This window comes from Choloepus didactylus, chromosome 19, assembly GCF_015220235.1.
Source record: "Choloepus didactylus isolate mChoDid1 chromosome 19, mChoDid1.pri, whole genome shotgun sequence".
NCBI classification, from domain to species: domain Eukaryota; kingdom Metazoa; phylum Chordata; class Mammalia; order Pilosa; family Megalonychidae; genus Choloepus; species Choloepus didactylus.
Window position 1 is genome coordinate 33832559 of NC_051325.1, and position 26550 is coordinate 33859108.

Sequence of the window (26550 nt, forward strand, 5' to 3'; positions counted from 1 at the left end):
CCTGCTATAAATTGTCTGTCTGTCTGTCTATCTATCTATCTATCTATCCATCTATCAAGATATACGCATATATACATATTCAGATACAAGTACTTGGGTTGAAGGAAGATTGGGGACTGGTACCTTCCCACCTTCTCACAGTAGTAGCGGCCCTTTGATAACTGGGGCAACACAGGAATCTGGTTTGAAAACCAATCATCTATTTTAATAGTTCCAAGCCATCAGCCTTTCATGGACTAGTAAATTAGTAAATTCCACTTTCCAAAAGCTAGAGATGACTGGTCTAGGGTTGTCTACTCTCCATCAAGTGAGGCAGGCGTGGTTAGCTGCCCTTTCACTCACTGTATCCCCTTCTTTCTGGGTTTTGTTTGAAGTGGCTCCACACTCTGCCTGAGCAATTAATCATGATTAGTGAAACAAACATGGGAATCCTGTTCCCTTTTGCCAGATTCTTCATTTCCTAGACTCCCTTGCAGCTAAGGGTGGTCCTGACACCACCTGATTTAGCCAACGAGACATGAAAGGAAGTCTACTGGGCTGTCTGGGAAAGTTTTTGCTTTCCTGTAAAAGGGAAAACATCATTGGCACCATCTCATCCCCGTTCTTCCCACTTGGAACATGAATGTGATGCCAAGACCAGTGGCAGCTGTCTTGGGACCGTGAGGGAAAGGGCAAGAGAATCAAAGAGACCCTACCTGCCTTGCTTTGGCGAGCACTGGAACTTACCCAGTGGTCACTGCCTCCAGACATCTTTTTATGTAAAATAAATAAGTAAATAAGTAAGTAAATAAATAAATAAGCAAGCCACTGTTTGTTTAAGCCACTGTTAATTGGACTTTCTGTTATTTGCATCTTGGGAAAATGAAAAAAGTTAACATTCATTATCATCATCAAGCCAAAGAAGTAGAGCAGATATAACAGGGATGAAAAAGAAAAGTTTTATAAAAATCTTGCTATTGTCTTTATTTTTCTGATTTTGTCATAGGCTAGTAAAAACTTTTTCACAGACCAGCGTTGGCCCACAGACAAATGTCTGGCAATTGTTGCTATTTGCCACAGTAGATTGAATGACTAAAGAGTAACGCGTGGTAGGACTTCCAGTTATTTATTAGGTGACCAGTCTCCCGTTGTGGGACATTGAGACTGTTTCCCATTATTTCCTGGGTAAACTGTGTGCAATGAACTTCCTTGATGTCCTCATCTTTATTGATTTTCTTAAGATAAATTCCTAGAAGTGGAATTTCTAGGTTAAAGAAGATAGACATTTCAGGCGTCAGTTCATCTTGCCCGGTTGTCTTCCGGAACACATACACCAAGTTACACCATCACCTCTCAACAGGCTGTTTGTTCCATATGACTTGGATTGATTACATGAGCCACCCCAGGATCTTCCCCAAACCATCCTTTGGGCCAAGGTGGTTTGAGTTGGCTTTTGTGTCCTACAACCAGGAGCCCTGATTTACACACCCGTACCATCCTCCAGGTCTCTTAAGATCCAGGCCACTTGCATATTTACAAAGGGTCACTCCCCATCTGAACACCCTCCCCTGCCTTGTCCCCTTCCCTTAGAGCCAGGATAGTCAAGGCTGTGCTCAGCTCAGACCTGGGCTGTGTCGTCAGGGCCTGCTGACACCCAGCCTTGTTGCCTTCTTCTTGCAGACACATCCAGCCATAAGGAGCCATTTACTTTCTATGACCACATCATGACCTTTAATGCTTCTGCGACTTTGTACATGTTGTTCCCATCACTAGGAAGGCCTTTACCCTCTTTCTAGCTAACTCGTGGTCATCTTTCAAAATTCAGCTCAAAAGTCAGTGCCACTGGGAAGGTCCTTGACCTCCCTAAGCTGGGCAAGGACCTGTGCTCAGCCCCCACCCATCTATATAACACTTCCTTCTATAGTGCCCTGATCACACTTGGGGACAACTGTCTGTTTGCCTACCCTATTCACCCACAAGACTCTCTGACCCTCAAGGGAAGAGAGAACTCCCTGCAGTCAAATTGCCCACACTTAAAGGCTCCCTTAAAAAGCTCCCCTACCCACCCACCCCTAACCTAGGAAAATGTCCCTGGGGGCCTCAGTGACCCCATTGAGGCCTGGCTCATTTGGCTTCGCCCCTGAGGTGGCAGTTGCCAGAGTGTGGCACTCGGTACCCAAAGGCCTGGCATTGAGCCCAGCTCAGCCACTGATGAGCTGTGTGACCCCAAGCACATCCTTCCCCTCTCTGGGCCTGGTCTCCCCTTTTATACAAGAAAAGGATCGGAAAGGAAAATTTCCATCAGTCATTTCCAGCTCTCACAGTGGGTGCCCAATAATCATTTACAGCCTCAAATGGTTGAGCCAGATGGGAAGCTGCTTAACAAATGGTTCCCCCAGAAGTTCTAGCAGGGAGTGGGGGCACAGTAAACTCTAAAGGGGGCATTTGTGGTTTGTGACTCCATCCTGCCAGCATCCATCCCCTTTCTTCTGGCAAAGTCCTGATTTTCTTTGGCGATTCAGCCCTTCAGTCATTCCAGGAGGGCTGGAGCTCTAGACCTAAGCTAATCAGGCTTTGTAATTCCCTGGGCCACAGTGATTGGTTCAGGCCTGTGAGACTGTGACCTGAGAGCCAATCAGAGCGAATCCCCAAAGTGAGGCTGAGACTGCTGGAAGCTTGTCCCTGGGCTGGAGTCCCCCAGAGCTGTAGCCATCCAGGTGGGTGGAGAGGAGGACCCACGCAGCTGCCATGGACCAAGAGAGAGGCCAGATTCTCATAACATTGTTTGAACCCTTGTATCCAGCCCCTTCTGAATGATTCCTCTCCCCCCCACCCCGTTCCTCCTTTTCCTCCTCCCCTCTTTCTTTATCCTTCTTCCATCTGTCTTTCCTATCTCTATTTCTCCATCCCCCACCTCTCACCCCCTTCTAAGTGTCTTGATCCCTCCGCTGCTCTACCCACCAGATGTGCAGACGCTGCAGGCTCAAGTCTGGCCCAGCTGTTCCTTTGACCCCAGCGGAGGTGGGTGGGTCTGGGCAGGGGGAACTGGTGCTCAGAGGAGCTGTGAGGAACAGACTGTATAGGGAAGGAGCAGAGTGGGGTGACAGAGAGTGTTCCTGGAACCCTCCTTGGGGAGTTTCTTTCTTCTGGACTCACAGCTTAGTTGGCGTGGGTGGCCTGGTTACCAGCTTAGAAGGAGCTTGCCCCCTTGCCAGCTCTTTGTGCTCACCCCAGCACTGTGGGGGAGAGGCTTCCTCCCTGTCTTCCCGGTTTACTCATTACTGCAATGGTTCGAGGTCAGCACTGGACAGTGCAGGGAGAATTAAAGGGACTGGTCTTCGTTCCAGCTTGAATATTCTCCTTGGGATGTCAATTGGCAAAAAGCACAGATGCCTTCCGTGCTGTCGTCAGGGTTCAGACGTCTCCTTGTCCAAGCCCAGGTCCATCATCATCACCACACCCACCATCAGCTTTTCATGTGGTCTCCAAATCACTGAAGGTGGACTTTGTCTGGAACATGATTTATTCAGGCTACTTCACAAATTCAGGGCATGGGATCATTTTCTATTGCTGTGTAACAAATTACAAAACATAGTGGCTTAAAATGAAGGTTGGCTATCCAAGCTTTCAGGTCCAATCAGGTCTGCCTCCTGCTTTTGTAAATAAAGTTTTATTGGAACACAGTGAAACCCATTCATTTATGTAAAGTCTAAGGCTGTCTGGGGTTAGCAGCTGTGACAGAGAACATACGGAACACTAAGGCTAAAATGTTCACTATCTGTCCCTTTACAGGAAATGTTTGTTGACCCCTGGATCAAAACAACAGCAATCATTTAATATCTCTCATATTTCTGTAGGTCAGGAATTCAGGAGCAGCTTGGCTAGGTGGCTCTGGCTCCAGGTCTTTCTTGAAGTTGCAGTTAGATATTGGCTGGTCTGCAGTCATTTGAAGGCTTAAGTGGGGCTGAAGAATCCACAACCAAGGAGATTCGCTCACGTGGCCAGCAAGTTGGTGCTGGCTGTAGGCTGGGGGCCTCGGTTCCTCTTTAGAGGGCCTCCCCACAGGATAGCTTCAGTGTTTGCAGGGCATGGTGGCTGACGGCCCCAGAGGGAGTGATTCAAGAAAAGAAGATGGAAGCTCAGTGCTTTTGTGAGCTAGATTCAGAGATCACACACTGTCACTTCTGCCATGATCTATTTATCACACAGGCTAGCCATGATTCACTGCATGGAAGGATGACACGAGGGCATGAATACCAGGATGTGGGACCACTGGGGGCCATCGTGGAGGCAAACTGCCATATGGAGGATGCAAGAGCATTTTGGCCCACAGATGGGTCTTCTTAGGCTTGTACCATGCTTTAAGCCAACACTTTAAAATGGATAGATTTCACAAAATATCCAAATTATACCACATTTTCACATCTGATAAAATGGAGGGGAACAACTGCTTTGCTGTTTGCATGGGGTATGATTCTTTCTGGTTTACCACAATCCTCACCATTTCCCCCATTGCATCCCTGGCAGGAAAACTGAGTTTTAGTGGCCATTAATAATTATCCTTGGGCAGTTTCCTTACTGTAGAAGAATTACTTCTCTGTAACCTCATATCTATCAAAAGAGAGCCAAAACCTTAAATTCACGTCCCATTACCTGACCACTTGGCGTAGAGGTACAATGAATATCTTCGATAACACCTATAGTTACCTTGTGTGTAGCAAAATTATATTATATTGTGGGTTTCTATGTGTGTGAGTATATGTTAAAAGTTTTAATTGGTTAAATGCAAACAAATAAAAATGTAACTTTTTCTAAAAAAAAAAAAAAAAAAAAAAAAAAAGAGAGCCAAGAAAAGGTACACTAAGAGGGCCTCCTGTTTCAACAAGAATTAGGGAGACCACACTTCTTGTTATAGGGGAATGATATTCCTGTGTATTGAGTATGCTTATAAAGTGTGTATTTCAAACAACTGCAATCACAGCTTGTAAATGTTACTGCCTGGCCTGTAGAAGCCAACCTCCTTAACCTGGCCCTGGAGACCTTTTGTAATCTGGCCCATGTCTACCTTAAAGAAAATATGACTTAGAGATTAAGAGTTGAGGCACTGGCATCAGACCACATGGATTCAAACATCAGCTCTGCCACTTGTCAGTTATGTCCTCAGTTTCCTCATCTCAAAATGGAGATGATCATAGAATCTACCTCATAAGTTATTGTGATTACTCTTCCAGCTTCATTTCCAGTCCTGCAAGCACTCTAGCTCCCTGAACACTCCGGTCTATTTCAGGCCTCCGTGCCTTTGCATATTTCTCCCTCTGTCTGTAGTTCACACCTCCTACTTCTCTGCTGCAAGGCTCAGTCCACATTTACCCACTGAGGTTATCCTTAACCCTGTTCACCAAACATGTCTGGTTCTTCCAGTCATAAGATGGGGTGGTACTTCTTGGTCCCCTTGTGGTTGAGTTGGGCCCATGGGACAATATCTGGCTAATGAGTTGTGGGTGCAAGTAACATGTGTCTCTTCAGGTTGGAGTATTTAACAGCAGGTTCGAGATCCCCCAGGATTCTCTCTCTCATCTGCCACAGCAACTGGGTCCTGGAGTAAGAATGATAATGTGGCAGAGCCACAGCCTACCCATGTCAGATGTACTGATTGAAAAATACACCTTCATGGTTTAAGACTTCAGGATTTTTACAACAGCATTACCTAACCTATACTGACTCCTTTGTCCATATCCCAAACAGAGCTAGCTGATCGTGCCCCGTGGATTGCTATGGCAACCCATGCCAACTCGATCAATATATAATTCCTGACTGGCCTGTATGACATGATTGGTGTCTATGTATTATGGTCTCCAGTGGCACCATGATCATTCTTCTTTCCATCTCCAGCTGCCAGCACTGGGCTTGCCAGCTGGACATGCTGGTGAGGAGCGTGGGCTCTGGAGCTAGACAACCTTTGGCTCACAAATATGGCTCTGCTGCTTACGAACTTTGCAACTTTGGGTAAGTCGATTCACCTCTCTGGGCCTCAGTTTCCTCATCTGTGAAATGAGGAGTAATAATAACATCCATCTTACTGGGTAATTGTGGGATTTAAATGAAATTAAGGGGTTAAGTGCTTATATGCGGCTTGGCAAATATAAAGTTTTCAACAAATATTTATTATTATCATCAGAAATCTTTATTAATATTCTTATTTTAAGGTATTCAGTAGACAGTTGTTTAATCAAAATACACGAACATGCCACAGCTTAGACCAGTTTTGTGGACTCGCACCCATTTACACATCTCAAAATGTTTTCTACTCAGGGACATACTGAATTACAGGCTGTTTGAATTATTAAGGGGCTTTTAAGGATAAGAACAGTGCCCCAGCAGAGTAGAAGTTCTTTAGGGCACAGCTTTACTGTTCCCTCCTAGGAGAGGCCCCCACTTCCCATCGTAAAGACAGTCCCTCTAATCTTCTCTGGATGAGCTCTGAAACTATTTAGTTATTGGTACTTTATTGTGTGCAGCAATTGTCTATGAAACAATAAACATATAGCCCTAGGACCTAGCTCAGTGTCTGACTCAGAGATATTAGTGAGTGAATGATTGACTGAAGGAATGAATGAATCAGTTAAGAGTATACATACAGTGTCTAGCATGGTGCCTGGCACATAGTGTGTGAGCCTGGATGGATGGAAGGATGGATGGATGGATGGATGGATGGATGGATAGACAGACCCTGGTATAACTCAGCAACTCATGCACCCTTCATCTTGTTCCCAAGTGTCATCTCTCAGGCCACAACTTGATTTGAGAGGAGAGCAGAAGTCCCATTGTAAAGGATTCTTGCTGCTGTCTTTTGTTTTTCCCTCTTTCTGCAAAATCTCCTGTGACCATTTAAAGCCAGGAAGCAAAATCAAAGGGCCCCAGATTCAAAGGACGTTAATTACCTTTCAAAGAGTCCGCCTTGGCCTTAGCCACACGATTCCCGTCAGAAGCTGTGGGAGTTTGCGGTTCTTGTGCTGGGCTTTGAAACTGGAGGAATTAATAGGGCTTGATTAAACCACAAATGTCAGGAAGTGCAGGGGCCAGCTAGGCTTACTGGCCACCTCCATCCTGGAGGGAGGAGGGGAAGAGCCACTGACCCCTCCCCCAAACTGGGCTTGATTTTCTGATAAAGGGGCTGAAAGGGAGGGCCCCTTCTTCCCCCTACTCTCAGGGGTGCCACTTTTCATGGTCATGATGATGCTTGCTTCTGTGGAAATGATTGACATGCTAATGAGAATTTAGTGTTGCTTTTCATTAAAGCAGCCCTACAGAAGGTATAATAAGAAACCTCCCACTAATTCTCTGAAGCCTGGTATCTGAACCGCAGTCTCCTTGTGTCCATACAGGCTTGCACCAAAATGATGATAAAGACAATAATTGGTACTTGGCACCAGGCACTCACTGGGTTCATTCCTTAATGTAGTTGATCTCATTTCATCCTCACACTTTCCCAGGGGGAGGGAGACAGCCGCACTTCACAGTTGAGAAAACCGAGGCTCAGAGAGGTGGAACTGCTTGCTCAAGGTCACACAGCAATGAGGTGACAAACCAGAAATTAGCGCTGGCTCTCTCCCACTTCGGAACCCAAATGACTCCATTCTGTTCACTCTTTTGGTGAATTCTGAGGGCCCGCCCCCTCATATTCCAGGAGGAATGATCCTCTGGAAAACAAAAAGACAATAAGATAAGAAAAGTGGTAAGAGTTGGAGAAATCCATGCCAAGTATGGTGGAGCCTCATTTAATTTGCCACCCAACTCCAGGCCTGACCCTTGAACCCTTTTTTTTTTTAATTAGAGAAGTTGTGGGTTACAGAACAGGATTCCCATATACCACTTGTGATGGTTTGAAGCAGTACGTACTCCCAGAAAAGAATTTTCTTAAAGCTAATCCATTCTCGTGGGTTTGGACCCATTGTAAGTAGGATCTTTTGGTGAGTAGGATCTTAACTTGAGATGTGACCCACTTTATTCAGGGTGGGTCTTAATCGTCTTACTAGAGTCCTTTATAAGAGGATAATAGACAGAGAAAAGACACAGAAAAAAGCCCCTGAGGAGTTCAGAGAGGAAGCCACTGAAACCAGAAGCTAGAAGCAGTGAAACCCGGGAGAGAAGGGAATGACCAGCAGACGTCGCCATGTGCCTGGCCATGTGACAGAGGAATTGAGGATCATCTTTGGGGCCAGTCTTCAGGGAGAAGGTGCCATCTTGTTAATGCCTTGATTTGGATGTTTTCACAGCCTCAGAACTGTAAACTTGTAAGCTAAAAAATCCCCATTGTAAAAACCAACCCTTCTGGTATATTGGGTTTCATCAGCTTTAGCAAACTAAATTGCAGAATTTAGTAATTAATACACAATTGATGTTACAATTGATGAAGGCACCTTTTTATGTTTGTACTATAAACTGTAGTCCATGGTTTAACTTCGGGTTTACTGTTTGTATTGTGCAATTACATGGGTTTGTTTGTTTTTTTTAGATTTTTATTCTCATACCAAATATACAACCTAAAATGTCCCCTTTTAACCACATTCAAATATATAATTCAGTGCTGATAATCACATTCACATCTTTGTGCCTACACCATTTTTAAATGTCCCCAACTAATAAGGAAGAAGTGGTAACACTTCTTGTCAGGAAGCTTTTCAGCAGTGAGTAGCTGGAACTCAACTCAGTGAGGAAAACACTATGGATTTGCCCACTCCATATCATCCCCAACCCTTCTCTCTTGCCTGTCTCCATTACAGAAGTTGGAAAAGGTAAATGCTCACTTTCCCAGCTTCCCTTGCTGCCAGAGGAGCCCATGTGACACATTCTGGCCAATGAGACATAAGCGGAGGCCTCCTTGGGGCTTCTGGGAAGCCTCTACCTTCCTGATAAGAGGAACACAAATTGCTGGCAGCCACCTTCCCCGCTGCCTTCTCCTGCCAGAAATGTGATGTGGTACCAGAACTGTGGCAGCCATCCTTTGTTCATAAACAAAAAGCCAAGAGACTCACAGGCGTTGCTGAGCTAGCAAACCAATGCTAGTCACTGCTTACCTCTAACTATTTGAAAATTAGAATAAAACTCCTATTTATTTAAGCCCCTGTCAGCTGGATTTTCTATTGCTTGAAACCAAACACATCTTAACAGATAACTGCCTTTCTTCCTATGTCTCTTATTAAGAGTGAGGAACTTTCCCAGAAGCCCCTTTCCTTACAGATTCCCCTCACATCTCTGTCCAGAATTTTAGCCATTGTCTCTTCCTAAGGTAATTGTTGTCAGGGGAAGGGACCCAACATGGTTGGCTTATATCAGTGTTTCTTAAATTTGAAGTACATCAGTATCTTACCTGAAGGGCTTGTTAAAACCCAGATTGCTGAGTCCTGCTCCCAGAGTTTTTGATTCAGTAGGTCTGGGGTAGGGTCTGAGAGTCTGCATTTGTAACAAATTCCCACCTTCTGGTCTGGAGACCACACTTTGAGAACCACTGGTCCTATCAAGAAGAAATGGAGAAGTGTACGAAGGTAGGGGACCAGCAAGTCTACCATAAATGTTTCAAAGTTAAAGATGCTTAACTCTAAATATACCTTGATAGGCAGGCTAGAACACATTAGAAATTTCCACCCATTTCTCTTTTACCACTAGAGACTTATTAGATATCTTATTTTGTTCTTTCTTTTGGTCTAGCTGCATGGATATCAAACTTCAGTGTGCATAAGGTTGTATATAAAGGCCAGCTCCCCAAAATATCATCCAAACATCCTGTTGATAAGACAAGCTGAGTTTATGGCTGTGATGTTTAATTTCATGAGAACCCTGACTAATACAATGGTTTGCTGATTAAGGGCGAACACTACCTCTACGGAGTATTACTAGTGTCTTACAGGGGAAAGGGCAACATGTGGATATTTATTAGATTTTGGAAGTCTGTTTAAAGGTGAATCTTGATATTAAGACTGGGTAAGGAGCATATTATAATAGTTTAATATTGGTGGACACAGCAAGGCAAGGATTTTGAGGTGAGAGATTCAAAGAGTCCTGGAGTGTGGTTTGATGCATTCTGTTGAAGAGTTGATGGGTCTTTTAGAAAGTTCCTGAAATCAACAATGAAGTTATTTTCACCTTTTATCTTCCTGGGCAAGAGCTTCTTGAAATAAGAAAATTATGTTGATGAAGATAACAGAATAGAAAAATCATGCTAATATAGACAATAAGCTATGTAGATGGTTTGAATTCTCAGTAAATACAAAACTATGTATACTCCACTTTATGAGCAATTTAAAGGACTTTTAAAGCAATTTTCACTTTAAGGGCTGGCCATAGGGCTTACCTTCATCTCCACGTGGCTGAATCCTCAGGGAATTGTTCTTCTCCTCTCTCTATACATATAAAGTCAGAGAAAGTTCACTATGGGGAAGAAGTAGTCAAGGAAGGCTTCTTGGAGCAGGGGTCATGAACTAAGTCTTAAAGAAGGCTTAAGGATGGAGAAGAGGTATAAGGATGGTAGCAAGCAGGAAGGCACTGAGAAAGAGAGGAAGGGTCAGGAAAGAGGTATGTGGGGCATAAAGGAATGTGGTCAGGAGTTAGTGGAGAGGATTGGATTGGGCAGGTACTTTGGCATCAACTGATAAAGGACCTTCGACATTAGGTCCAGAGTTGATTTTGGATGCAAGAGGAAGCTAGGTACTCGAAGAACTCAGTCTTTGTTGCCAAAGACTTGGATTCAAGCTTAGGTTCCACCATTTTTGGGCTATAGTTTCTCCGAACAAGTCAGTTTATCTCTCTGAGCCTTCATTTTCTCGGCTGTAAAAGGGGAATAATCATACCTCTCTCACACGATTGTTACAAGATTTAAACAACATAATGCATGTAAATTGCCTAGTGTTAAATACATGATAGTAAAGAGAAAAAAAATCTTTTGAGGAAAACTTGTGTCCCAAGCTCTCACACTATGCTGATAGGCAGGCTGAGAGTTCTATCACCAAATGAGTTTTCTTTAGTGCAGGACTTTGCAGAATCCTTAATATGCTAATATGAGAAGATGGATCTCAAAGAAGACAGTGGCAAGTGGCAGGCAGCATTTCCCCAAACTTCTTTTGCTTGCAAAGTGCTTTTTTAAAATATAAATCCTTGTAAATATTTTGGGAAATGCTCATCCTTTTTTTTTTTTTTTTTTTTTTTGCCTTGTTGCAATTTAATACTTTAATGTGTACTTCTTACAAAGAAGGACATTCTCTTAGATAACCTTAACACAATCATCAAAGTCAGGAAATTAGTACTGATAAATTACTACCATCTAATCCTTAGGCTTTATTCAAATGTGTTTTTTTTGTAGCAAAAAGATTTGGTTCAGAATCAAGCAGTGCCTTAAATTATTGTCTCTGTTTAGTCTCCTTCACTCTACAAGAGTTTGTCAGTCTTTGTTTGACTTTCATTATCTTGAGACTTTTAAAGATTTCAGGCCAGTTATTTTGTAGACTATCCATCAATCAGGGTGTGTGTGAAGTTTCCTCATGATTAAATTCAGATTATGTATCTTTGGGAGGAATGTCACAGAGGTGAGGTTCCGTTCATCTCATTGCATTCCATTAGGTGATTGTTTTAGTTTCCTAGGCTGCTCAAAGCAAATACCATGAAAGGGGTCAGATTAAACAATGGGAGTTTGTTCATTCACAGTTTTGAGGCTGCGAAAATGTCCAAATCAAGGCATCATCAAGGTGATGCTTTCTTCCCAACGACTGGCTGCCAGCGATCCTTGGCTCCTCTGTCACATGGCCAGGCCCATGGCAGCATCTGCTGGTCTCTCCCTTCTCTTCCAGGTTTCATTGAATTTAACTTCTTGTTTCCATGGCTTTCTCTGTCTTTGTCTGAATTTTATTCTCTTATACAGGACTCCAGTAAGAGGATTAATACCTTCCTGATTGAGGTGGGCAACACCTTAACTGAAGTAGGGAAATGCTCATCTTTAGCAGAACAATGAGAAATCAGTGTGAAGCATCAATGCACTGATTATAAAAAATTGCCATTTATACCCTAAGAAGAACATCCACTGGCAGCATTTTATCTGTTCATTAGGTTATATTTCTGAATTAGTCAGCTTCCCTAAATTATGCTGACTGCCAAATCTCACTGGCTTGCATCAACAAACGTTTATTTCTTGCTCATGTTGCACTCAGGGTTGGCTGCAGCTCTGTCCCTCATCATCTTTACCCTGGGATCCAAACGAAGGAGCCACCCTATCTAGGATATGCTGCTCTGGTGGAAGGGAGAAAAAACCTATAGTGGAAACATGATGACTCTTAAAACTTCTGCTCTGAAGTGGCATCACATCATGGACACTCATGCATCATTGGTCAAAGCCACTCACATGGCCAACCCTGATGTCCGTGGGGTGGGAAGTATAATCTTTTTACAGGGCGAAGGAGCTTTGGGAACAAAAAAACACAGTCTACTCTCACTCTGAAAGTAGCCAGCCTATTTTAAAACAATGTCTAATTTGTATTGCTCACTATTCCAGAAAGGCATTCCTTTACAGTGAGGCATAACAATTAATTTGTATTTGGTATTTTATGGTTTAATTATTATAACCTTGGATTGCGTGGATTGTGATGTCTTGTGGGAGGAATCTTCCTTTTTTAGGCTTGGTATTTCTGGTCCTTTATTCTTCAATGCCAGTTGGAGAATGAAATGGTCAAGTTCAATGAAAAACACTGTTGGGATTTTGAATGAAATTGCATTATATTTATAGATTTAAATTGGGGGAAGATTTACCTTGTTTATAATACTGAGCCTTCCCTCCACAGACTTGTTGTATCTCTCCATTTACTTAGTCTCTCTTTTATGTCCCTCAATACAGATTTAAAGTGTTGCTATAGAGGTTTTGCAGATCTCTGTTAGATTTATTCTTGGGAATCTTACAGACTTTGTGGCTAGAAGTGAATGGAGTCTCTTTTTAAAAAATTATATTTTCTAATTTTTCATGGCTGGTATATAAAAATTATCGATTGTTGAATATTGGTCATCTATCCAGCAACTTTGCTGAACTCTCTTAAGAGTTCTAATGGTTTGTCTGTAGTTTGAAATTTCTATAAAGATAATTTTATCATTTTCAAATGTAAATAATTTATATTCCTTACACCTTTTTTTTCTTTTTTTTTTTTCTTTTTTTTTTTTTTTTTGCTATCTTACAGTTTCTGAAGCAGATTTAATTCTGTAAATTTGCTATTTTGATTATCCCCCTTTAACAGATGAAGAAATTGAGGTTAGGAGAAAACGCAAGTCTGTTTTACTCCTCAGTCTGTCTTGTGGCTGCTTCAGGTGCAAGTGATAGAAAACCAAATGAAGGTGGTTCTTAAAACGGAGAAGCCTAGGCAGGGCTGAAGTCATGGGTGTCACTGGGGCAGTATCCCCCTCTGTCTCTAGGCCCAGCTGTCCTCTTTGTCGGCTTCATCCTCAAGCAGCATTCCCCACATGACAGTAGAGAAGGCTGCCAGAAGCTCTAGGCTTGCATGGTCCTTACTGTTAGCAACCCTGGAGGAAACACTGAGGACTGCCTTCCCCCCAGCACCCATGTTTATCCCCAAGAAATACTGTGATTGGTCAGTATGCCCTTGTGCCCTTCCCCGTATGGGACCACATGATTGGCAGCCTGCCAGAGTCATTTGGAGTCAGGGATGGGAGAGAGGGTTCCCAAAAGGAAAAGAGGGGATGGGGGGGAGTGATGATAGGTGGCCAGAATGGTGAAAGTTCACTGTAGAGTGCCGTCCCCCTGCCCCTCATTGAATGGGATGTGGAGTCAGGAAGCCTGCTTTCTAGTTTTGGCTTTGCCACTAGTACCTTTACCTAATTGTAACTTCCAGAACTGTTACTTTGCTCATGTGGTTAATGGGGAGCCTAACTGCTCAGGTGGACATTGATTGAGAAAATGCACGGGAAAGATCTCCAAAACAAAACACTCATAAGGAATTGTTCGCCTCACCTCTGGCCTTAATGTGTGGAGTCACCCCTCAGCTCAAAAATGGTGACTGACTCCCCGCTGTCTTTCTCATCAGGTTCAGGACTCTTTGTGTGGGCTTGTGAGGCCCACCTGGCCCACCTGACTCCTCTCTGGCCTACCTCCTCCTGTCCAAGCAGGTGGGACTTTTCACTGCCCTGCAAACCTGTGCTTCAGAGTCATTCTCAAGGTCCCATCGCTTCCAGCTGGGGTGACTTTCTAGGAAGCTCAGTTTGCTCATTTCTTAAATAGGAATTATCACTTCATAGGGTCTTTGTATTACATAAAAGAAATGATGTAAAGAGCCCAGCACAACATGCTTGCCACGACATCGGAGCTCCCTGCTCCCTGCACATGCTCCATGCTGGTTTTCCCTCCACACCCTTCCTAGGCAGTCGCCATGGCTTGCCACTGAGAGGGTCATCAGCGAGGATGGTATTTCCCTTGCAGGAGTATTAATGCTCACCAGAGGCACTTATGTCAGATCTCCTAAAAAGGTCTGGGATCAGCCTTTTATGTCCAAGGACTTAAAGAAAGATAGATCCTCCCAGAGTGGAAGAGGAGGGGAAAATGGTTGGAAGTAGAGGAGGAAGTAGATGCCTCAGCCATCCTGAGGACCAGGCTGTGGCTTGGGATGGACCAAATCTGTTTTTAGGGGAAAGAAAAACTGGCTGTTAGCAAGCACTGTGCTGGTGCCTGGATTGGGGTCTGGCCCAGACGTCCCACATGGCTGTGTACTCCAGGGCATGGCCCACCCGGGCCCATCCTCTCGGCTCCTCACTCATAGAATATGGTGGAAGTGAGACTGCATGATCAGAAGCTGGGCCATAAAAGGCCTCTCAGCATCCACCTGATTTTCTTGCAACACTCGCCTTCTGGATTTGCCTCTCAGAACACTCTGGCTTGGAAGCACGAAAGCCCAGTCCACATGAAGAAGCCACATGTAGGTTCTCCAGTGGACAGCCCAGCTGAGCCCAGCCTTTGAGTCATCTCAACCCAGGCACCAACTCTCTGAGTGAAGAAGCTTCCAGATGATTCTAGTCCCAGCCATTTGAGTCTTCCCAGCTGAAAGTCCCAGACATCACAGAGCTGAGTCAGGCCATTCTCACTGTGCCCTGTCCAAATTTCTGACACGGAGAATACATGAACTTAATAAAATGATTGTTTTACGTCACTAAATTTGGGGTGGTTTGTTATGCAGAAATATTAACTGGAAAGCAGTACTTCTAAAAATGTGACTCTTGCCAATATTTAAAATTGGGAGATTTCACATGCAAATTTGGATTTCTGATCTTTTATGGGAAATCAGAAAATCTGGCCACACTGGGTCCTGTTCCTGTTTGGTAATAATTTGTCAGAGCTGCCCCCTTGAGAAGGGATATGAATGTCTTGTCTGCCTTGACCTTCATTTGACCTTCTTCACTTGTTTAGGTCTCTTGCCTAGTCCCCGAGGACTTGTGGGTTAACCAGCCCTGGGACAGGACCATCTTACTATCTCGTGGTGCACCCAGTGTCCCAGGACCTTTTCCTCTCCTTGATGGCCTAAACCTCTTGACCTCCATGGGTATCCTCTTTTGTCCCTGAAACTATATAAACCTACCAAACTAGGCGAGGTTCTACCCTTCTCTCTGTTCAGGAAACTGCTTATGTGAAATATAAAACAGGCAGGGGCAGGGGGTGGTGATGGTTGTGTCTGGGGCTTGCTTGTCCTGTAAACAATTTCCTGGTGATAATCTTTTCAATTATCCTCCCAAGCTGGAACTGCTGTGTGAAATCAAGCTGGGTGCCTTTGGCCTATCCTGTACATCTTGGAGTCATTAAGATCTGCTTTATATTTCAGGGTGAGCTGTCCGGAGCCATTGAGGCCAAGATTTCTAGCATCTTTGACACAGACACAGAGAATCACAGTATTGCAGGAGCTTAGAAACAAACATGAGACAGATTATAGAGTCTTACAGACAGCAAGACTCGTAAAAATCAATCTTAGCTCCTGCTGTGTCCTCCTCCTCATGACTGCCAGCCAGGATGATTGGCTTTTGATGCCTCACTTGGCTACCCTCAGGTGCCTGACTCACCTCAATTCTCTGACCCATGGGAGTCTGGGGGAGCTGCTCAGAGCTGGGTGCCAAGGCACCCCTTGTGGGGTTTCTTCAGCTCCCATACCTACGTCAAGAAGGAAGGATCTGGTTGGGACTCAGACCCTTCCTGTGTTTCTTTCACCCTGACATTTTCTCAGAAGGATGGCAGGTTGAAGGTGAAGGGTGTAAGCAGGGATGGATCTCGTTTTTGTAGGGTCTAAAGCTTATACCATTTTGGGTGGCCTTCTTTCAGAAAAAGAAAAGAAAATTGTGAATATACATTTCGGTATGAGTGTGAATATTTATTTAGAATGAGGAAGTAAAGCACAAATTTTCAAAAGCTGACAAATACACAAGCAATACAAAATCCAGAAAAATAATACATCATTTTTATTAATTAACCCCCCATCATCTTTTTCTCCTACATTTTTAGCTCTAGATTTCACATCAGAAACTGTAGAGGCCAGAATGAAGTGGAACATATTTGAAGTACCAAATAATAATAATAATAATAATATAATAATAACTGTCAACCCAGAATTCTATATCTGGCAAAAATATCCTTCAGGAATGATGTTTGACAGGCAAAAGCAAAAAGATGTCTGATCATTGTTTGATTGAAATTTCAATGTATGTAGATGTCACATATATGGCAACTAAAATGTAAGGACATATATGGTGGTAAGATTTCTAAATTCCACTTGAAGTGGTAAAATATTGATTCTAAGTAGACTGCAACAAGTTAAGTATGTACTGCAACCAGTAGAGCAACCACCAAAAATAACTACACAAGATAGAGTAAAAAAAAATAGATAAATTGAAATAGAATATAAAAACATGTTCAAATAGTCCCCAAAAATCAGGTAAAGGAGAAACAGAGGAATGAAAAATAGAGGGTACATGCAGAAAACAAATAATAAAATGGTAGACCTAAATCCAAACGTATCAATTATTACATGAAATGTAAATGGTCTGAACGTATCAATCAAAATACAGAGATTATCAGATGGATTAAAAAACATATGACCCAACTATATGCAGTCTACAAGAAACTCACTTCAAATATGATGATATAGGCAGGTTAAAAGTGAAAGGATGAAAAACTATATACCAGGCAAACATTAATCACACACACACACACACACACACATACACAGAAGGACAGCGTGACTACATTAATAACAAAGTGAACTTTAGAGCAAAGAAGATCACTAAAGATGCTTCAAATAACCATAAAAGGGATTATTCACTGAGAAGACAAAACAGTCTTAAAGTGTGTATGCACCTAATAACAGGGCTTCAAAATACAGGAAGCGGAAACTGACAAAATTGAAAGGAAAAATAGACAAATCCATAATTATTGCTGAAAACTTCAATAATCCTCTCTCAGTAATCAGTGGAACTACTAGAAATAAAATCAGCATGGATACAGAAGACTGAGCAGTGCCACCAAACAACTGTATCTGACTGATATTTATAGAACCTTCTTTCCAATGATAGAAGAATACACATTCTTTTCAAGTGCACATAGAACATTCACTAAAATAGACTTTATCCTTTTTGAAGGACTAGACAAGGGGTGGGAAAAATACAGGGGAAAATCCTTCAGTTAAAATTTCAAGATATGCTACCACATTCAAAGTATTTGAATCTTAGAAACATAAACACTGATTCATTGACTAGTTCTTGAGTCATAGACATATATAGCACAAAAATCTTAGAATCTTGTGTATCTTAAAAGCATATAATCTTAGAATAATTACCTAATATATTTGTAGAATCTTGGAATTATGAATGCTAGGTATTTAGAGAGTATCTAAGCTGTTGGTTTCAAAATGGAGGTCCCAGAAGATGGTACTATTTTTAAAAGCCTAAAAGAAATTGTAAATAAATGTGAAATAAATGCAGTTTATTATGAAATAGGTATCTTTCACAATGTAGAGGCGAAAAGGCTGGAGAGCTCTGATACTGTCCAATGTCATTATTTTACAGATGGTAAAACTGAGCTCCAGCCAACCGACAGATGCATGAGGTATAATAGTAAAATTTTGTTGTTTTAAGCCAGTGAGATTGTGGGTGGTTGTCACACACCAGTAGCTGACTGATACAGGGAGGTGACTTGCTCAAAGCCCCATACTGAGTTGGAGGTACCACTGGTGGTCTCTGGTTACCCTGCTGTTGTGTCAGTGTTTCCTGCAGGGTGGATGGAGCACCAAGGGTGTACACAGGTGACACAGGCAGGACTCAGATAGGACTCGAAAAAGCACAGAATCACGCAGGGGAAATGCAATTCCATTTCCAATTCTTTGTCAGTCCTTATGATGCCATTAATGAGAAAGTCTCAGTTAGGTGCTGATACGTCTTCAACACCTCTCCAACACTTGTTAATCTTTTTTAACAAAGGGAGAACAGGCCTTGGGTCCAAAATTTTCGGGTAGGCAAGAATATCTAGCAATAATTTAATAACATTTAGTTTTTATATGTTGTATTTATTTTTACAGATACCTTCTAGGCAAAACAAGAGATAAATACTAGTTTTCCACTTATAGTTGCAATGTTTTAATTTTTCAATACATTTAAATACATTTATTTAAGTGAGAAAATAATTTAAAGAAAAATACAGAGTCAATAAAAATATAGATGTTGGTGGGATCTGGCCAAAACTGTTTCATGTTAATGTAGTGTCCCGCTGTGGCAGAGGACACAGCTGCGCTGTTGAGCTGGGTGCTGAACTGGAGGGTGTGGGGGTTCGAAACATCAACAAGGTCACAGGGCTGCCTAGGGTGGGACTGCCAAAACTCCTTTCCAGAATTCATACACCAAGATTGCTTTATATTACATGGTAACTCGGGACTGTGATTTGGAGCCAGGAGGGCTGGCTTTCACCAGCTCTCTGGATGACCTCAGCTGGACGCCTTGCCCTGTCTGCATCTAAGAAAAGTAAGTGACATGAGATTAATTTGTAGGTGGACCTGGTATGTGTAGATCTTTCTGGTAAAGAAAGTGTCCCATGTCTTCCCACCCTCCTTCCTAAACAGTTTCATTTGGAGATTTCTCTCCATCTGACTTAGCAACTGACTGGTTAAGGGCCCTCAAAACTGCCTCAGAGAAACCAAGGTAATAGGTTGCTATTGTCACTGGGAACATGTTTCTCCTGGAAATGCTTAGAGAGAGGTAAGCTTGGGTTTGAGTTTCCTCTGGGACCTCAAAGGACCTTGGGACCTATGGTTTCTCTCCCAAAGAGAAACTAGAGAAATCCAGACCAGGGGCTGCAAACTCAAAAGCCTGTGGGATTCGGCACATAACATAAAGGGGTGGGGTCAGCCGGAAGGGGGCTGTGGTGAGCTGGAGAGCTTACCCCCTCCAAATAGGGTCACCGCTGTGCAGTTCCAGCCCACTGTTGCCCTATTGAAGCGTAGGCTTGATGTTTCTAGAACTTCCAGTTTTTCCAGAGAAGCCAGACATATGAACTTGCATTTAAATTATTGCTATTTTTAAATGTTGACAACTAATTTAAAATATTTAAACTGCTCTTTTGGCCACAAACAACAACAGTAGCTACAACAATGACAATACAACAATAGCAACCACTGCCTGTTTCCAATGTTTCACTTACGGCCTCGTGTTAGAGACCCAGCCAGGTTTGAATTTGATCCACTCTAAATTAAAATTTCTTGGGGATTTCTGGGAAGATGTCAGCAATGGTGGAAGCATAGCTCTTGGCTCTTCCTAACCTCCCACATGAAAATGGAACAGAGAGCAACCCAAAACCCATGGACAACATCTACAGCAAAACTAAGTAACATTAGCCCCTTTAACTCCAAAGTATAAACACACTGCAGGGGAAAAATCAATAGCCACAAAATTAGTGTGATATCAGTTCTGTGCTGGGACAAACAGAGGTAAGCCCGTGTCTGCCCAGACCTGAAAATAAGATAGCCTCTGTGCTGATTTATATATTTATGTCCCCCATAAAAAGCCATATTCTTTAATGCATTCTTGTGGGGGCAGACGTATTAGTGTGGATTGGGTTGGAACCTATTGGTTCAGTGTCTATGGAGATGTGACCCACCAAACTGTAGGTGATAACTCTGGATAATTTTCATGGAGGCCTGGATCCACCCATTCAACATGGGCCTTGATTAGTTTACTGGAGCACTATATAAGCTCAGGCAGAAAGAGCTCATAGCTAGCTGGAGCTGAGACAGGCATTTTGAAGACGGCCATTGGAAGCTGATGCAGATGTTTTGGAGAACGCCATTTTGAAACGCAACCTGGGAACAAGGAGGTGCCAGCCACATGCCTTCCCAGCTAACAGAGGTTTTCCAGATGCCAATGGCCTTTCTCCAGTGAAGGTACCCTTTGTTGATGGTCACTTTATGGCCTTAAGACTGTAACTGTGTAACCAAATAAACCCCCTTTTATAAAAGCCAATCCATTTCTGGTGGTTTGCATTCCGGCAGCATTAGCAAACTAGAACAACTTCCAAATAACCAATAGGTATTCAAAACTGAACAATATGGAGATAATAGAGATGAAGGAGAAAGAAGGTCCTGACTAAAGTGGGAAAGGGTAATAGAGCAGACCATCTCAAAAAGCAAGCTACTGGATTTTTGAATATTAAACCAAAACAACAAAAGAAGGGGAGCTTCAAGAATTAAGAAAAACTGCCCTGACCCATGGGCTAATTCTAAATGGCCTCCTTCTAAATATTCAGGTAAACTAATTTCACATGCACAGAAAGAGCCTCACAAAACGATCAAGGTCAAATCCCAAACAAAGTTTTTATAAGAAAAATAAATAAGGAGAATAAGAACCCTGCAGATAATGAAAGCACTCCAGAGAGACATGACCAGAAAATAGATTAGAACTGCAACAGACTATTTCAAAACAAGCCAAGTGACATTAAGAAAAACTCAGACACGAAGTGAAAATTTTCAAGAAAAAAATTAAAAATTGGATTTAAAAGTAAAATAAAAACTGTTTAAGAAATAAAAGATAAACTAGTCGGAAAAGAGTGAATAAACACAACAAACCCTAATTTAAGAGAAATAGAAGGTGAAAAGGAGGAAGTTTTTTAAATAACCCAAAGAAAAGGAAAATATAAAAAGGATTCAAGAGATAGTGACAAATCTTGGTAGGCAAAGAAGATCCATCACATGGATAGGAGGAGTCTCTGAAACAGAAAATCAAAACAAAGGAACAAAAGAAAAGCTAACAATTGTAACTCAGGAAAACATTCCAGAAACAAAAAACAGATCTGAAATTACATATTGAAAGATCAAAGTACATACCTGACAATATTGATCTTGACACACTAACACCAAGACATATTTCAGTAAAAGCACTAGACTTTAAAGAAATTTTTTTTTAAAATTTGGGCATCTAGACAGAGTGCATAACTTATAAAAAAGGAACATTAGATTATTATCAGATTTTTAAAACCTTTTTTTGTTTTATTTCCCAGCTTCCTTGCCCGTTGGGAGTAGGATTGTTCTAGGCTAGACCAGAGCTGCTTAAATTTTAATGTGCTCTCAGTGGAGATTTGGTTCAAAGGCAAATTGTGATTCAGTAAGTGCAGGGTGGGGTCTGAGATTCTGCATTCCCAACCAGCTCCCAGGGTGGGTGGGGGAAGCTGCTGGTTCATGGACCACATTTTGAGTAACAAGAGGCAATACTTGTGATAGTGAAAAGCTGGTGACTGACACTCACCAGTGTATGAACAGATGAGTAATAAAATAATGACAAAAATATAGAAATAATAGGGGGGAGGATAAGAGGATGATTTGGATGTTCTTTTTTTATTTTTAATGTTTTTATATATTTTTTTCTTTATTTTGGAGTAAAGAAGATGTTCTAAAATTGATTGTGGTGATGAATGCACACAATATAATGATACTGTGAGCCACTGATTATAAACTTTGGATGGATTATGTAGTGTATGAGTATGTATCAGTAAAAGTGCATTTAAAAAAAAGTCAATACTTACCCATGGATTCTGCAGTAGGACTGAGCCCAGGTGACCTTCTCGTTAACCTGAATTGGTCTATTTCCCTTCTCTGTCTCGACTTCTCCACTCTCTTACTCGTGCTCCCTGTCAGATGATTGTTTTGGTAGCAACACTTTATGCCAGAAGAAAATGGAATAACATTTAAGAAGCTCAAAGAAAGAGAATTTACCAAGGATTTTATACACACCAAAACTGAATTTCAAACATAAAAGGGCACCAACTATTATCAGCATGCAACATCTCAAGGAATGTTGTTCCTGGGAGCCTTCCCTGAAGAATCTACTAAAAACTGAGCTTCAGACAACAAAAATGACTAGAGAGATGTCAGTATAAAGATTTGTAGTGAGCATTAGTATAAACTTACTTGTAGAAATAAGATAAGGTAGTGGTTGAAAGGGAGAGAGTATTGTATAAAAGCTTTATGATCTAAAAACATAAATTTGTAAATATGGGGTGCTATGAGTATAGCATATGCAAAAAGATTTTTAACAGTTCTCAGTAATCACAATTAGTTTGGTTATATACTAATTATTAACTATATTAATTAATATTAACAAATAGTATTAGTGTTACTATTCTGAGACTGTTGTGTGTGTAACATGGGATAAAGCAAATGAGTCATTATGAACTATTGCTAGTCCAATTCTGTCATCCCTTTCGAGTTTAAAATCTAGAATTCTCAGTGTGGAAGAAAAATGATAGGGATATAGTGTAGAAGAAGTGAAGTAAAAACTTGAAAGTCTCACTACGAATTCGTGTTATTTTATGTATTATATCCTATCTCTGTCCACTGAAATGGTCTAAGAATAATGACCATCCCAGCAGCAATGAACATTTCCAGCATTCAGATAATGGTCTTGAAAAATACCATTTCCCATTTGAAGGAACCAGGAATCCTTGGAGAATGGCTGGTTCCGTACCTGGGGCAGGAAAAGAGGGCAAGAAAAGTCTGATATAATGTGTCATTCTAGATGTAAAGAAGCTATCAAAGACTACTGGAGACATGTCGGAATGACCCAGGAGCCAACTTGAAGAAGTTCCTACTGGGCAAAAATGGGACAACTTAAGTGCCAAGTAGGCCTAAAAACACAATAGATAGATTGGACACAATAAAGACAAGTTGTGTCTAAAAAAACAAAACAAACAAACAAAAAACCCACAAACAAACCACACAATAGATTGAAAATCGTAAAGTATGTTGTCCTGAAAGCTGTAAGTAAAGAGAAAGAATCAAGCAGTTATCTTCTCTTTCCTATATGAATACCACTGGGTAACCAAGTGGTCAATGAGGGAAACATCTCTTTGTAAAGTTGTCCTAGTTCAAAAAATGAAAAAGAAATGATAGAATTAGAACATCCCATTTCACAATCTCCAGTGAATTAGTGGGTGTAGACGTTGGGCACCGCTGCCTTCTGAGGAGGAGACAACTAGACATCACGTGCCACCTGATGAAAGTACAAAGCATCTGAGTCTGATCAAGACTTTGGATCTGCTGCCCATTTGCTGGAAATATAGTGGACAGAGGAACATGTTGAACTGCATCATGTGTGTGTGAGCAAAATCCAGACTGTGGAACACTGTGGAGGTCAAATGACCTGGCTTCTTCAACACGTGAATTTCAAGGAGACAAAGGGAAAGGGATGGAGGGCATTAAATGAGACTCAAAAGACAATGAATTTTTCAAAATGGGGAAAATCAAACTATAGTATCTAAGATGCACAGTTGGGTAAGAGAAACATAAAGTGATTATTATAAAAGTCAGGAAAGTGGTTGCTTTAGGAGAGAGAGAGGGGGCTGGGCAAGTGGAGGGGCTTCTGGGGTATCTGGTAAAGTTATATTTCTTGAACTGTTTGGTAGTTAAAATAATTTAACTTAGAATAATTCACTAAGATACACATTTGTTTTGTGTGATTTCCTATAGCTTTGCTTTATTTTACAATTAAGAGATTAAAATATTAGGAAATTAAGGATTTCTTTTCTATAAAAAACATGTGGATAAAGATAATAGACAGGTGACAAATCGGGAGAAGGTATTTTCAATTTTTAAAACTGATGGGAAATATCACTATAATACCTAAAGAAGTTCTGCAAATCAGCAATAAAAATTCATGATCTATAATAGAAAACTGGCAAGGAAAATGAATACCTATTTATAGAAGAAGAAACAAGCTAACAAGTGAAGGAGAGAGCGTGAGTTAACTAGCATTCTGGTAAATAAAAATCAGTGATCTATCACTGCTTTATAAATACTAGCCTGGCAAAAATTAGAAAGATGATAACGCCAAGTGTTGGCAAGGATGTGGGGACAGGAGTCTGTAAGCACTGCTGGAAAGAATGTAGACTGGAGCAACTAATTTGAAGAATTTGGCTGAACTTTGTCAGATTAAATATATGCATATGCTATGACCCAGTAACAACAAAACTTCAGAAATCTTGAGCACATTGGAGGGGAATTGGGGAGTTCTGTAAGAGACTTTCTTCTCAATTTCCTGGGAAATCATACAGAATAGCAACTCCATTCTTGCTGAAGGGAAGGGCATCTACAAAAACGTGGGGCTTCTCTGATATTAGATGAGGTCTCTGAGTCTATGATTCCTGGGTTAATAATAACTAGTTCACTGGGCCAAGATAATGAAATGTTTATTCATTGCAGTGTTGCTTGTGGTGCCAGGAAATAGAAGCCAATGTGGGTGTGCAGAGGGAGTCTGGAGCTCATGAGACAGCTTCTGGGTAGACTCATTTGGGAGTCATCAGGGTATGGTTGTTATTTAAAATCACAAGACTGGATGAAGCATCTACAGCGAGTATAAAAAAGGAAGAGAACATCTAGGACTTAGCTCTGGGGGTTTCCGACATTCAGAGGTGAAGGACACGAAGAAGAACCAGCCTGAGAACTGTGTCATATGCTTCTGAGAGACCAAGTAAAGTGAGGATCATGCACCGACCCCTGGATTTGTCCACACACAGGTCACTGATGACATGGACGAGAGCATCTTTGGTGGATGGAGAAAGGAAAACTCATTGGTGGAAGAAGAGGAAATGAAGACAGTGAGTATATACACTTTTGAGGAGTTCTGCTACAAAGGACACAAGAGAAATGTAGGGGTAGCTGGGCAGGGATATTGTGTTAAGGGAGGGTGTATTTTTTAAAAGATGAGAGAATAACAATATATTTGTCTGCTGATAGGAATGATTCAACAGAGAAAAAAATTAGTGATGCATTGGGGGGCATGATTGTAGGAACAAAGTGCTTGCATAGGTGAGAGATGCTGGGATGCAGGACACACCTGGAGATGCATGAATAAAAGACAGAATGAGAGAGAGAGGTAGAGAGAGAGAAGTATGGTGGCAGGAGAATGTGGGATTTTATTACTATTTTATTATTATTTCTGTTATTTTTTTATTTGCTCAGTGAAGCAGAAGCAAGTTCTTCAGCTAGGAGTGAGGAGTGGGGGGCATCAAAGATTTAAGGAAATCAGAAGTGTGAAATAGTTGCCCAAGAGAGTGGAGGAGTGTAGAGTCTAGATAAACATAGCAGTCTTGTCAGGCCACCTTGAGGACCAGCTTGAAGTACGTGGTCATGAATATAAGACCAGATAGCATGTTGTTTTCTTTTTTCCAGTCACATTCTGCTGCCTGAAGCCGGCAGTGAGTAGGTGAAGAGTTGGATTTGGCCAGAATTATTTTTGTTTTTTTTTTTTCCAGGTGAGAATGAGAAAGAGAGAGGGGGCAAATGAGTCCAGAATGTGTGCAGGGGAGTAATGATGATGGTGGACCACGGGTATCTAAGCTGCATAAGGAAGGAAGAAATGATGTGAGGGAAACAGGCAGCAAAAGGTAGTGAGACTAATGGATCATGGGCCTTGGTGGAATTGGAATTTTACAGTGACCTGGAAAAACTTGTTGAAATTGAAATGAGGGAGGAGTTACCTTCCTGCTAATGACAAGGTCTGAGTATGACTATGGGATTAAATGGCTAAGCTGGGGTAGAGGATGAGATGATGGGTGAGATGAGGACAAGGAACTGAGCAGCCAGGGTGGAAGAACCATCTATGTGGACATTGAAATCACAAATATTAAGATATTAAAAATCCACTCTCCTGGAATATTCTAGGACACCAGGCATTCCACATTCTCTTCCTAGGGTTTAGAGAATGCCTGATGTACTGGAGATACTCAATAAGTATTTATTGACTAGCTGACTAACCCTCCTGGGCGGAAGGAACTCAGCCACTTTCTTTGGGAAAACAAGTCCTGGTGCCTTGGAGGAAATTCTGAAAGGAATGAAATCTGAATGAACCAACTCAGTGGCATACAGCAACTACTCATCCATATCTTAGCTGAACTAGAGGCTAAGCTTGGGGTGCATAAGCCAGGAAGCTTCTGGGCCCATTGTGAAACATCTCTGGAATAAACTAAACATATAGTTACAGCTAACTCAATTGTCCACACACAAATCTCTTAATCAT

General features: G+C 41.7%; 1 protein-coding gene across 8 annotated transcripts in view; it reads left to right on the forward strand.

The window, feature by feature from the left end:
• RSPO4 (R-spondin 4) overlaps positions 1–26550 on the forward strand; it is a 151879-nt gene that overhangs the window by 24655 nt on the left and 100674 nt on the right. For 4 of the 8 annotated variants that reach the window (XM_037811050.1, XM_037811048.1, XM_037811051.1 and 1 more), the window contains one exon: positions 5872–5985. The exons of 1 other annotated variant lie outside the window; for it this stretch is intronic. In XM_037811050.1, coding sequence (XP_037666978.1) covers positions 5952–5985 — 34 coding nt within the window. In that variant the 5' untranslated portion in view covers positions 5872–5951. Of the gene's footprint in view, positions 1–5871; positions 5986–18063; positions 19012–26550 lie in introns of all 8 variants that reach the window. 3 more of the 8 variants (XM_037811045.1, XM_037811044.1, XM_037811046.1) reach the window with 1 other exon arrangement.